Source organism: Macaca mulatta, chromosome 14 (assembly GCF_049350105.2).
Source record: "Macaca mulatta isolate MMU2019108-1 chromosome 14, T2T-MMU8v2.0, whole genome shotgun sequence".
NCBI lineage: Eukaryota > Metazoa > Chordata > Mammalia > Primates > Cercopithecidae > Macaca > Macaca mulatta.
This window is the reverse complement of record NC_133419.1, coordinates 75,458,273-75,470,936: the sequence shown is the minus strand read 5'-3', so window position 1 is coordinate 75,470,936 and position 12,664 is coordinate 75,458,273. Positions and strand designations below refer to the sequence as shown.

Here is a 12,664-nt window from a genome sequence, read left to right as displayed (position 1 = left end):
TCAGAGATGATTTCCTCAAACCCCTCACTGTACGATGAGAAAATCAAGACTCAGAGCCCCACAGTCACAGAAAGAGAGTGTCAGAGCTGGCCCAGGAGGCAGGACTGTGGGCTGCCAGGCTCCAGGAGCAGCCTGTGCTCTCACCCCTCACCAACTGTGACCCTGAAGGAGGGCCTGGCCTTCTCTGACCCTCAGTTTCTTCATTAGTTGAAGGGGCATAAGCACTTCCTTGCAGGGCTGTCTGATGGGGGGAGATGATGTACAGAAAGTGCAGGATGACATTCGGGTGATCAGTTTTTCTGTCCTTTTCTCTCCCCCACCAGCACTGTAACTGACTCATAGACAAACATAACTGGAAAGGTCTGCTAGACAAGTTCTGTGCGCTGGGAAACAGTGTCCTTTTAGCCCTAAGCACAGGGCTGCATTACTTAGAGATAGCAAGTAATTCAGAATAAAATAACTCTAAATTGTACAGAAAGTCCAGCCAAATTCTGATATTTCCTATGATGGGCTAGTTGAATGGTGCTTTGAAAAAATACATATTAAATTCTCTCAGGAAGTATTTTTGGTGCCTCTGCTTTGCTGGTGACCCAAGCCTGGTCTGCCTGTTGGGTAGTCCAGCACCACCTGGCTGTGAAAAGCCTCAGGCTGTCTCTCCACCAGGGGGTCTCAGCATCCATGTCTCCTTCTGCAAAGCAGTGGATACAGGAGAGAGGAGGAGGGGCAGCTGGACTGGATGGCCTCCAAGGGCCCCTCTAGCTTTGACCTTCTGAGTTTCTGTCCCTGAGACCCCCAACTCAGCCTAATGTGGGGACAGTCAGCCCATGACTCACTCTCTGAGTGCAGCAATGTCCAGGGAAGTGCAGTTGCCCGCTTTGGGTATGAGGAAAACCTAGCTACTGAATCTGTTGGGACAGGGTTCTGGTTAACTGAGGGATAACCTTCTCAACTTGGGACAAAGCAAGTTCACTCTTGCCAGGTCTTGTGACATTATTTTAAAGGAGCATTTGCATTGCTAGACAGTGATTTAGTACCTACCGTATAGAAACCCAGAGGAAAATCTGAAATTTAGTTTTGTTTGATGTTATCAACTAGAAAACAAAAAAGGGAAATAGAAACCTTTGTCTTAAAAGACTTCCCCTTGGAAACTTGGACTTCTGTATTCTTCAGGAAACATGGATAGAAGAAAGAACCCTGTCCTGGCAGTGTTTCTGGCTCTGCAGCCAGCTGTCTGTGGCACCCGGGAAAGCCCCTAGCCTTTCTGTGAGCAGCCTCTGGACTATGGGGGGTAAATTATTTGGACTTGAAAATAAACATCTTTTCCATTTTTTACGTTAGTGATTTTATCCATGAAAGATATTTCATTAGAGGAATGGGAAATTAGAAGTGACTTGGGAAAAATAGTGGAAACTGCTCCTGAATCATTGGTATTAATGAGACAGTAATACAAACGTCAACAAAGACTTGTGCCGGGGGTCCTTTAGCGCAAGAGACAAGCCTAAAGTAGAGGGTGAATCAGTACTTTCCTTCAGCTCAAAATCCCCGTGTCTGTGGGTTGAAGCACTCATTCCTGGTTCCAAAAGGGGTTCTTTTGACTCGGAGCAGCTACTACAAACAGATTTCCAGGTGGTTCTTTTCTATCAATCATGTCTCCCAAGTTTTCCCAGGTTACCATGACACTTTCTGACTAGCAAAGAAGCAGAGAAGCCTGCTGGGTGGTGGGAATGCAGTGGTCAAACAGGAGCACAGCTGAACTGCAGCAGCCAGCAGGGAGGGAAGCTCAAAGGAGTTACAGAGACTGTCTTGGATTCTCTGTTGTTGCCCAGCTGTGGAAGAAGCCATTATCAGGAACCCAGTCTGGAATGACTCTTCCTACCAAGAGCATTCCAGTGTCACTCCCTTCACTGTAACATAACAAAGAGCCCCACAGTCAGAGACAGGATACAGAGAACTCAGCTTAGATGGAAACAGCAGAAACACTGCACCAAGCAAACAAGAGAGAAAGGAGCCATTCCCTAGTTAATAATTATGATGGAAAGACAGCATGTTGCAGTAAACCTGGGAGACATCAGCCCTCCCTATTCGATGTGGTAACAAAGATGCCATTTTAAAAAAACTTAAAGCAAATGCCAAAAGAAAAAGGAACTTGGTGTTCTGGTTTAAGAGATCTGATATCCCCAAAATAATCACATGGAACATGGAAAAGTAGACTAGAAGTTCTTCCAAAGCACTTAAAACAATTGCAATTAAATAATTATGTGATTCATTGCTTAATGTCTTTCTTCAGCCCCACTAAGTTGTCTACTATATATCCAGCAAATAACACATGATTTATATATTGTAGGTACTTTTTCCATACTTGATTTAAAAAGGAAAGAGAATTCTGGGATAGGATGAAGAATTTTGAGATAAGATCGAGTCCATCATCTATTTATTATACAGTGATCATTTAGTAATTCTCCTTACAGAATCTCTGGTTGTTTTGGCTTCCAGATGGGCCTGGTTCCCAGGTGTTCCCAGTACTCAACTTCAGAGCATCCAGCTTTAACCCACCATGGAAACAATCACCTGTAATGGATCAGGGGACTCCTCAACCATCTTCTACCTTATGGGCATCCCCTCTCTGCCAAAATGCCTCTTCCTTCCTATTTTCTTTGTCTTTTTCCTCCTCTACATGCTCATCCTGATGGGTAATGCCTTGATCCTGGTGGCTGTGGTGGCAAAGCCCAGCCTCCACAAGCCCATGTACTTCTTCCTAATCAACCTCTCCACCTTGGACATTCTTGTCACCACAACAACTGTCCCCAAGATGCTGTCCCTATTCTTGCTTGGGGACCGCTTCCTCAGCTTCCCTGCCTGCTTCCTGCACATGTACCTGTTCCACAGCTTCTCCTGCTCAGAAGCCTTCATCCTGGTGGTCAGGGCCTATGACCGCTATGTGGCTATCTGCCGCCCACTGCACTACCCTGTCCTCATGACCCCACAGACCAACGCTGTCTTGGCAACCAGTGCCTGGCTCACTGCCCTCCTCCTGCCCATCCCAGCAGTAGTAAGGACCTCCCAGATGGCATTTGACAGCATTGCCCACATCTACCACTGCTTCTGTGACCACTTGGCTGTGGTCCAGGCCTCCTGCTCTGACACTACCCCCCAGACCCTCATGGGCTTCTGCATCGCCATGGTGGTGTCCTTCCTCCCCCTTCTCCTGGTGCTTCTCTCCTATGTCCACATCTTGACCTCGGTGCTTCGCATCAACTCCCAAGAAGGATGCTCCAAAGCCTTCTCCACCTGCAGCTCCCACCTCCTGGTGGTGGGCACCTACTACTCATCCATTGCCTTAGCCTATGTGGCCTACAGGGCTGACCTGCCCCTCGACTTCCACATCATGGGCAATGTGGTATTTGCCATTCTCACACCCGTTCTCAACCCTCTCATCTACACACTGAGGAACAAGGATGTCAAAGCAGCCATCACCAAGATTGCATGTCCCCAGTAGCCAAAGAATGCTAGGAAACCCTGATTCAAAGAAATAACTTCATCTTCTCTCATAAACATCAATAACATAGAGGGGAAAAATGGCAAATTTAGAAAGCCCAGTAGTCAGAACACTCAATCTCAAAATATAGTCCTAGGTAGTCCTCCATTGTAATCAAATAATAATTTTTTTCTTAATTCATAGAAAAAAAGAATAGGATTTTTAAATTTAATTTTAAGGTGTGAACCCCAAATTTCACAAGACTGTGAATATAATTGAGGTCACATTACCATTAATTCAAACAGTTTTGATTCTTGGAGATTCCAAGTATTTGATTAGCAAGAAACTCTGTCTTTTCCCTTGGATCTCTTCTTTCGATGTTTCTGAAAATCCCTAGCATTGCTGGCTATTGGATATGAATTATTCTTGCCCTTTTTGGTGAAATAGCAACTTAGATAGAAATATCCCTCAATAGAAAAACTCTGAAACCGCTCACATCTCAATCCTTGTGCTTGAAAATTCACTGCCACCACTGATTTTCAAAACCAGTCACACAGGAAATTTGCCTCTGCTATCTAGACCTGCGTGATGCCCTAGAAGCAGAGCATGCCCCTCACGCAGCTTATGCTCAGGCAAGCAGTGTCCCTTAGCACACCTGTTTGGGTAAAAAGCAGTAGTTATTTTAATTCTCAGCACACCATAGTTTCCCCATGGTGGGAGACACCAGGTGGCTGAGTGGAGAAGTTTCTCCTTATCAGAGGTATGCTGTTCCTGGGGCCACCACCCTTTCTCAAAGTATGGTCCTAGATATTCCTCTTCCTGCCCCAAGCAGCAAGCCCAGTCTCCTTATTCCCTTCTCCTATGGCAAATTTCCTCTTGAAGACCTGTCAGGTTTGTCCATTGAGGGACATGTAGAGCAATGAAAAGTGTTAAGGGGGAACCCAGGTGACAAATATCCTCATCGTTGGCTCTTCACAGATAGCCTCATTCCAATTTCTAGAGTCCCAGTTTTTGTCAATCAAGGCAATACTGTTAACCATTCTCCCATTGCATAAGACCCAATGTAAATGGGACCTCAATGGGTGCAATTCAACAAAGGATATGATTTGTTCCTGGACTCAGCTTTCTGTGATCTCAGAGATCCTGCTATGGTCAGAAAGGGCTTCCCAAAACAGGGTGATATGAAGGCTCTGAGTTTCCTTGTTTACTGACCATGGGCAGCTGGGATTGGGATTCATGTTCTTTTATCTAAACATTACTAATTTTGCAAGACATTTATTTCCAGCTCCTTGAAACTGATGTCTAAATGTCAGTGGGACCACATCCTTAAGGTCTAAAGGAGGTAGCCTAATAAGTCGCCTTGCCCTAGAGTTCCATGCACTATCAGAATTTAACCTAAGGATGTAGAGGGGAAATTTTTTTACTGTCGACTCCACTACCACCCAATAAACAATTCCCAAAGTACTCCCGTGTTACTACCAAAGTTCTGTCTGGGGTTTATCTGTTCAGAACCTCCCTTCTGGTACCAATTTCAGTTTTAGGTCAGGGCTTTGGTTTGCTATGTCCCCAGATCATGACATCTTTTCATCTTCAGCTCCCCTTCTAGATGAACAAAGAATTAATCACATGTTAAGTTAATTGTAGTGATATGGAATCTCAGGCTAGTTCTACCCTCACTCAATATTTTCCTGTGGTTTCTCCTAAACATTTATCCGAGTAGACATGAAATCATAGCAACAACAACGTTTTTCACTTGTAGCTATACCTGCTAATTGGTAGTCTCTCCGTATTTCCCAAGTAAGAAAAAATTGCCTCAATTTTTGTACATCAAAGGACACTATCAAGAGAGTGAAAAGACAATCCACAGAATGGGAGAAAATATTTGCCAATCACATATCTGATAATAATTAATAATTATTATTAATAAAATAATAATGGATGATCAATAATAACTATTGATAAAATAATAATCAATTATTATTATTATATTAATGCATCATATAATAACTTTATTACATTAGTATATGTTATATTATATAATATTAATATTATATTATTATAATGACATAATAATTTATAATGATAATTAATAAAATATTTAATAAAATTATTAATAAAATAAATCAGAAAATGATAAGTGTTGATAAGAATGTGGAGAAATTGGAACGCTTGTGCATTATTAGTAGGAATGTAAATGGTGCAGCTGCTATGGAAAACAATATGGCAGTTCCTCAAGAAATTAAACACATAAATACCACATGACCCGGTAATTCCACTTCTGGTTAGATATCCAAAAGAATTGAAAGCAGGGTCCTGAAGAGATGTTTTTATCCTTATGTTCATAGCAGCATTATTCACAATAATCAAGAGGCAGAAACAACCTAAATATCCAATGACAGATGAATGGAAAAACAAAATGTGGTATATACACTAAATGGAATATTATTCAACCTTGAAAAGGAATGAAATTCTGATACATTTTACAACATGGATGAACCTTAAAGACATTATGCTAAAGGAAATAAGCCAGACACAAAAGGATAACTATTATATTATTTCACTTACATGAGGTGCTTAGAATAATCAAATTCGTAGGGACAGATAGTAGAACAATGGTTACTAGGAGCTGAGGGGAGAGGAGAATGGGAAGTTGTTGTTTTATAAATACAGAGTTTCTGTTTGGGATGACTACAAGGTTCTGGAAATGGATAGTGGTGATGGTTGGACAACATTGTAAATGTATTTAATGCCATTGAGCTCTACACTTAAGGATGGTTAAATGGTAAATATTATGTTATGTATATGTACCATAATTTTTTAAAGTTAAATAGTTTCAAGCCAGGCCATAGATCACAGGTCACGGATAGCCTGGGAGTTGGCTGCTTTTTGTCAGATGCTGGCTCTGGACCAAACTAGCTGTGGCCAGAGGGAAATGCATGAGTTCAATCATATGATTTAACAGGGGCACCTAATCGGTGGAAGCGACTGGGGGAGGGAGGTTGGGTGGATTGGGAAGATATCAATCAAAGGATACAAAATTTCAGCTAAGCAGGAGGAATAAGTTCAAGAGATCTATTGTACAACATGATGACTATAATTAATAACAATGTATTGTATACTTAAAAATTGAAAAAGAATAGATTTTGTGTTCTCACTACAAAAAATATTTAAGGTCATATACATGTTACTTAGTTTGATTTAGCCATTCTGCAATGTATTCATATTTCAAGACATCATGTTGTACACCATAAATATATAGAGTTTTAATTTAAAAAAAATTTTTTTTAATAAAAAGAGATGAGGTTTTGCCATGTTGCCCAGGCTGGTCTCTAACTCCTGGGCACAAGTGATCTGCCCGCCTCTGCTCCACAAAGCACTAGGATTACAGGCGTGAACCACCAAGCCCAGCCAATATATACAGTTTTTGTTTATCGATTAAAATAAATAAATAAATAAATAACCTACAAAAAGAATCAGTGGAGCAGTTTGTCTTAAAAAGAAGGGTGAGAGGGAGGGAGTTTGAAGCCCTATACACTTGGTGGAGTCTTTTCACCCCTGTGAACCTGAGGTGGTGGTTGTGAAGGTATCCCTAGGCACCTTGGCTCCTCTCCATCCCCACATCCTTGACCCGGGTGCAGATGTCACCATCTGATCTCTTCTGGATGAGCACAGCATTCTCTTCACGGATCTCTCTGCTTGCGTGTCCGTGTTCCCATACATAAAGTGGCCAGAGCAGGCTTTCTGACACACAGATCTGGTCATATTACCACCCTCCATGTGACTTAAAGACTGTCTCTGATCCAGTCCTGAACGATCTGTTTGGCCTCAAGTCTCGCCATTATCTCTTGCATGGCAATTCTGAATTTCTTTTCAGTTTCTCAAACACACCAAGTTCTCATTCTCTCTTCAAACTCTAGCAAACTCTTCTCTCTTCCTGAAGCACTTTTCCTCCTTGTCCATCTCACTTGCATACATTTTATTCAGGTTCCTCCAGGGAATCATCCAGGAAATTAGAGAATTAGAAGCCTGTCCTGGCTCTTAATTCTGAAATGTGAGGTAGATGTCATTCTTTACGTGTGTGTATGTGTGTGTGTGTGTGTGTGTGTGTCTGTGTGTGTGAATACATACATACATATATATATATATATATATATATATATGCACAGAGTGGCCAAAATTCCCAGTCACCCTATGAACGAGAGAAAGAGAGAGTCTCACTATGTTGACCAGGCTGGTCTCCAGCTCCTAGTCTCAAGAAACCCTCCCACCTCAGCCCTGCAAAGTGCTAGGATTGCAGGTGTGAACCACCACACCCAGCTGGTGCCCTGTAGCACTTTATAATTCCACCATGACGGCACTTCTTTTTTTTGGACCTTAGGCGAAAAGAGTTCAGAGCATGGCATACTCATTAGTTTCTGCAGGCCCCTTGCTTGTTTTACTTATTTTCCCCTTTCAATCTCCTTCCCACATAAGCACAAAGCATAGTGCTGCTTTGTGCATGTATGTGTAATTTTAATTTACAATAAAAGAATTGTTTCATGTCTCAATTTATTTCTTACATTTTTTACTCATTCTACTTTTTAAAGATATATTTATGTTGTTATTTATACATCTAGTTTCATTAGTTTCAACTGATACATAATATTCCATAGTATGATTTGATCACATTTTACTTTTCTCTTAGTGAAGGGCGCCTAAATTGCCTCTAACTCTTTGCTACCTTTATGTCTTGATGAATGTCCTTGTGATGTCCCTTTACAGACCCATGGAGCATTTTCCTGAAATATATACCAAGGAGTGAAATACATTAGTCATAGGGTATGCATAACCTTTAGCTAAATACAGTCCATCCTCATCGTTTGAAGATTGCAAATTTGCCTGCTTGCTAACCCCAACACTCACAGAGCTTGCAGGGTCATTCTTGAACATGCACACAGTGGCCAAAAATCTGAGTCACACTATGAGCATGTTCCTAGCTGAGATCGAACATGATGACGTTCTGCCTTTGTGGTTCAGCTCTGTAAATAAGTGTCCTTTCGGCGGGCTATTTAGAGCCAGGTTTTTCACATTTTTGTGCTCTTTTTGTTGGTGACATCACTGTTTAAAATGTTTCCAAGCATGGTGCTGAAGTGCTGTCTAGTGTTTCTAATGCAAGAAGGCTTGTGGGAAAAAAATTTTGTGTTAGATAGGCTGTGTTCAGGCTTGAGTTATAGTGCTGTTGGCCATGACTTCAATGTCAACAAATCAATAATACATGTTAAATACAATATCTTTAAACAGAAACATATGTAAAACCAGGTTATGCATTGTTTGATTGATAAAAATGTTGTAACCAGAGGCTTGCAGAAACCTAATCCTGTATTTCCCCTAGAGAAATGATTCAGTATTCACTAATTCAGTGTTTGCGGCAACTTTATAAAACATAACTACTGTAAATAATGACAGTTGACTGTACTTTGAGATTGTTTCCTAGAATGGCTGTGCCATTTACACTCCCAGCAGTAACGAACTAAACAGTTCCCATCTTTCCACATCTTCAGCAAGACTTGCTATTATCCAGTTTTCTAATTTTTGCCATTCTTATCAGGCTAAAGAGCTACTTCGTTCTGCCTAATATACACCTTTCTGATTACTAATAAATATAAACACTCTTTAAATACTTGTTAGCACTTAGCATGCCCCGTTTGCAAATCTTATTGAGAAATTTTGCTCATTTCTTTGGATCTTCTATCTTATTGTATTGCTTTGCAGAACTTCCACATGTTCATGCCGTGTCAACTTTAAATTGCAAATATGTTTTCCCAGTTTGTAGTCTATCCTCCATTGAGCAGAAATCTCTAATTTGATGTAGTCAAATCTATCACATTTAAACTTTATGGCCTGTGGAGTTTTAGTCTTCTTTTTGTATCATAAAGGAATTTCCCAGCAGTTTTTTCATTAGCTTCCCAGTTTTATTTTTCAAACTTATATCTTAAAATCATGTGGAGTTCCTCTCTGTTTAAGTGTAAGGAAGAAATTCGTTTCTTTTTCTTCATACCAGAAGCCATTTTTTTCTAAAGTCTATCTTTTAAAAAACAATCTGTCCTTCCTCATTGTTTTATAGTACCATCTTTATCAATATCAAATTCCTACACACCTCATCTACCTCTGAGATATTATATTCTATTATTATTTTGTCTATTGTTATGCCAGAACAATACTATTTTATTATTGTAGCTTTGAAGTATGTCTTTTATCCTAGCTGATAATGGAAGCCCCTTCAATCCTTTGGTATTTTTAAAAATTGACTTAGCTATTTGCTTGTCTTTATTCTTTCATTTAAATTTTGGACCAGGTGTGGTGGCTCATGACTGTAATCCCAGCACTTTGGGAGGCCAAGGAGGATGGATCACCTGAGGTCAGGAGTTCGAGACCAGCCTGGCTAACATGGTGAAACCCTGTCTCTACTAAAAATACAAAAATTAGCTAGGCATGGTGGCAGGTGCCTGTAATCCCATCTACTCGGGAGGCTGAAGCAGGAGAATTGCTTGAACCCAGGAGGCAGAGTTTTCAATGAGCCAAGATCGTGTCATTGCACTCTGGGTGACAAGAGCAAAATTCTGTCTCTAGATAAATAAATAAATTTTGCAGTAAGTTTGCAAACTCTCTCAAAAATTCAGCACAATTTTCAGGGGGTTGCATTATGCTACTCCTCCCACTTATCTGATATACCTCCCCGTTTATTTGAATCTTCTTTCATTTAAGTTTTTAATTTTTTCCAACAAACTTGGTAGTCATTTTTGGTTGGATAAACTTTTTTATTTATGTTACTATCATGAAAAACATTAAAATTTTTTTCTAATTGTTATGCTAGAGAAAGAAAACCAGTTTCTAGCTAGTATATTGGTTCCCAACAACTGCCCTTATCATACTGAATTATAATTACCTTGTTGTTACTTATATGTGTTTTTATGAGAAGAATGAAGCCATGTGAGGATGGAAACTGGGTCTCTTTTTTCATCTCTGTATCCACAGCACCTCTCAGAGGGCCTGGGACACAGAGTGGCTTAATTAGTTCAGCCCATGGCCCATGGTGTCACTCACCATTAGTTCCCTCCCTCTCTCTGAACAAACATTTCATCAGATTCTACATTGCATGGATGGATAGACTCATGTCCAGAGAGAGAGGACCAGAGAAATTAAAGAAAAACTAGAGCTACAGCCCCAGTGTCCTGGCTGAGGTCCATTTCATTTCCATTAGGCTGTCTTCGCTCATTAAGTGCCCCTCCCCTTAGCCTTACAAGAATAATGAGTAAAAACAAAGTCAAAGGTCCATTCTCCTCAAGAGGCTTGATGATATGGAGGGTGATTCATGGCGACACAGAATTCCAGGGTGCCCCTTCTTTCAGTGCCTGATCCTCTACACCAGGGGTTCTCAAACTTTAGTGTGCATAGAAATCATAGTGACAGCTCATGAAAACACAGGTGCCTGGGCTCTAACCTGATTTTTTAAATCACATAGATCTTGGGTGGTGCTGAAGGATTTGCATTTCTTTTCTTTTTTTCTTTTTTTGTTTTGTTTTTTGAGATGGAGTCTTGCTGTGTCACCCAGGCTGGAGTGCAGTGGTGCGATCTCGGCTCTCTGCAACCTCCGCCTCCTGGGTTCAAGTGATTCTCCTGCTTCAGCCTCCCAAGTAGCTGGGATTATAGGCATACGCCATCACACCTGAATAATTTTTGTATTTTTAGTAGAGACAGGGTTTCACCATGTTGGCCAGGCTGGTCTCAAACTCCTGACCTCAGGTGATCCATCCACCTCGGCCTCCCAAAGTGCTGGGATTACAGGCGTGAGCCACTGCACTCAGCTGGGTTTGCATTTCTAACAGACGAAAGCACATAGCAAGCACTCAGTAAGCATTAGCTTTTAATATTATTGTGCAGAATTGATTAATTTAATGTCATCCCCATAATATTACTCAGTGTTGCCCAATAACTTTCTCCTTAAAGAGAGTGGAAGAAAAATGTTTTACATAAAAGCAAACTATTTTCCTTTTTTTGCTGGGTAATGAAATGTTTCGTATCCAGCTAGATTCTTTTTTGCCTTAGCTGACAGGAACTCAGCTGCTTCCTCATCTTTTGCACCTCTCTTGTTCAAGTGCCTAAAAATATCAATTGTTCTTCTCTCTCCTCCTAAATTATTTTTTGTTATGTTTTTTCCTTTTTTAAAAACTTTGTCTATAGTTTCTAAAGCTATCTCAAATCTTTCTGATACATAGAATATAAATAAATATATATGTATTATAATATAAATGCATAGATATAATTATGAAGACTTCTGCTTAAAACAAATTAATGACCATCAGAAAAACCTTCAGGAGTGTATTAAGTCCATTCTTGCAATGCTATAAATACTTGAGGTTGGGTAATTTATAAAGAAAAGAGGTTTAATTGGCTCATGGTTCTACAGGCTGTATAGGAAGCACGATACTGGCATCCGCTTGGCTTCTTGGGAGGCTGCAGGAAAATTACAATCACTGCAGAAGGCCAAGGGGGAGCAGGCACTTTACATGGCCAGAGCAGGAGCAAGAGAGAGAGTGAGGGGGGAGATGCCACACACTTTTAACAACCAGATCTCACAAGAACTCACCCACTATGATGAGAACAGCACCAAGGGGATGGTGCTAAACCATTCATGAGAATTCCACCCCCATGATCCAATCACCTCCCACCAGGCCCCACTTTCAACATTGGGGATTATAATTTGACATGAGATTTGGGCAGGGACACGATCCAAACCATATCAAGGAGTAAATATTATTTTGTGTTACCTTTTATTCTCAGTAGATTGTCTTGAATAATCCCTAGTTTCAGGGAAATTTCCTGTCCCTAAGCTGCTTAATTAATGCTCCTTATGGAGAGGTGGCTATCAGACCTGAGTAGTATGAAGGAAACATTAGGGTGCTACTGAATATCAGACCCTAGACAAAGCCAACACTTGCTGTATGGCACCTTGCAAGAGCCTTGTGAGATTCCACTGGCATTTCTGTATCTTACTGGATGACTCCTCTAGGTTCCAGAGGCATAATATTCAGAGAAGGAGTCCTAGCCCCCAGAAAGCTCAGAGAGCCCTAGGAAAAGGTCTGGGGAAGGAACCTATTGTCCTCTCCAATAGGCTCATCTGCCCAGTTTGGGATCCTATTCATGTGGTCA

General features: G+C 40.8%; 2 protein-coding genes across 5 annotated transcripts in view; one reads left to right on the top strand and one right to left on the bottom strand.

Moving 5' to 3' along the window:
* Nucleotides 1–12,664, bottom strand: part of SLCO2B1 (solute carrier organic anion transporter family member 2B1) — a 158,674-nt gene that overhangs the window by 125,982 nt on the left and 20,028 nt on the right. For 2 of the 4 annotated variants that reach the window (XM_077960375.1, XM_077960370.1), the window contains exon 2: nt 5,241–5,312. The exons of the other annotated variants lie outside the window; for them this stretch is intronic. The gene's annotated coding sequence lies outside the window, so the exon portion shown is untranslated. The remainder of the gene's footprint in view (nt 1–5,240; nt 5,313–12,664) is intronic. 4 annotated transcript variants of the gene reach the window in all.
* LOC694435 (olfactory receptor 2AT4-like) lies at nt 2,555–3,496 on the top strand. Its single transcript, XM_015115279.3, has one exon. It carries the CDS (start codon nt 2,555–2,557, stop codon nt 3,494–3,496), a length of 942 nt encoding a protein of 313 aa, XP_014970765.3.

Bases quoted from the DNA above. Each gene is read 5' to 3' on its own strand.
- LOC694435 (XM_015115279.3), top strand. From the start codon at position 2,555: ATGGAAACAATCACCTGTAATGGATCAGGGGACTCCTCAACCATCTTC.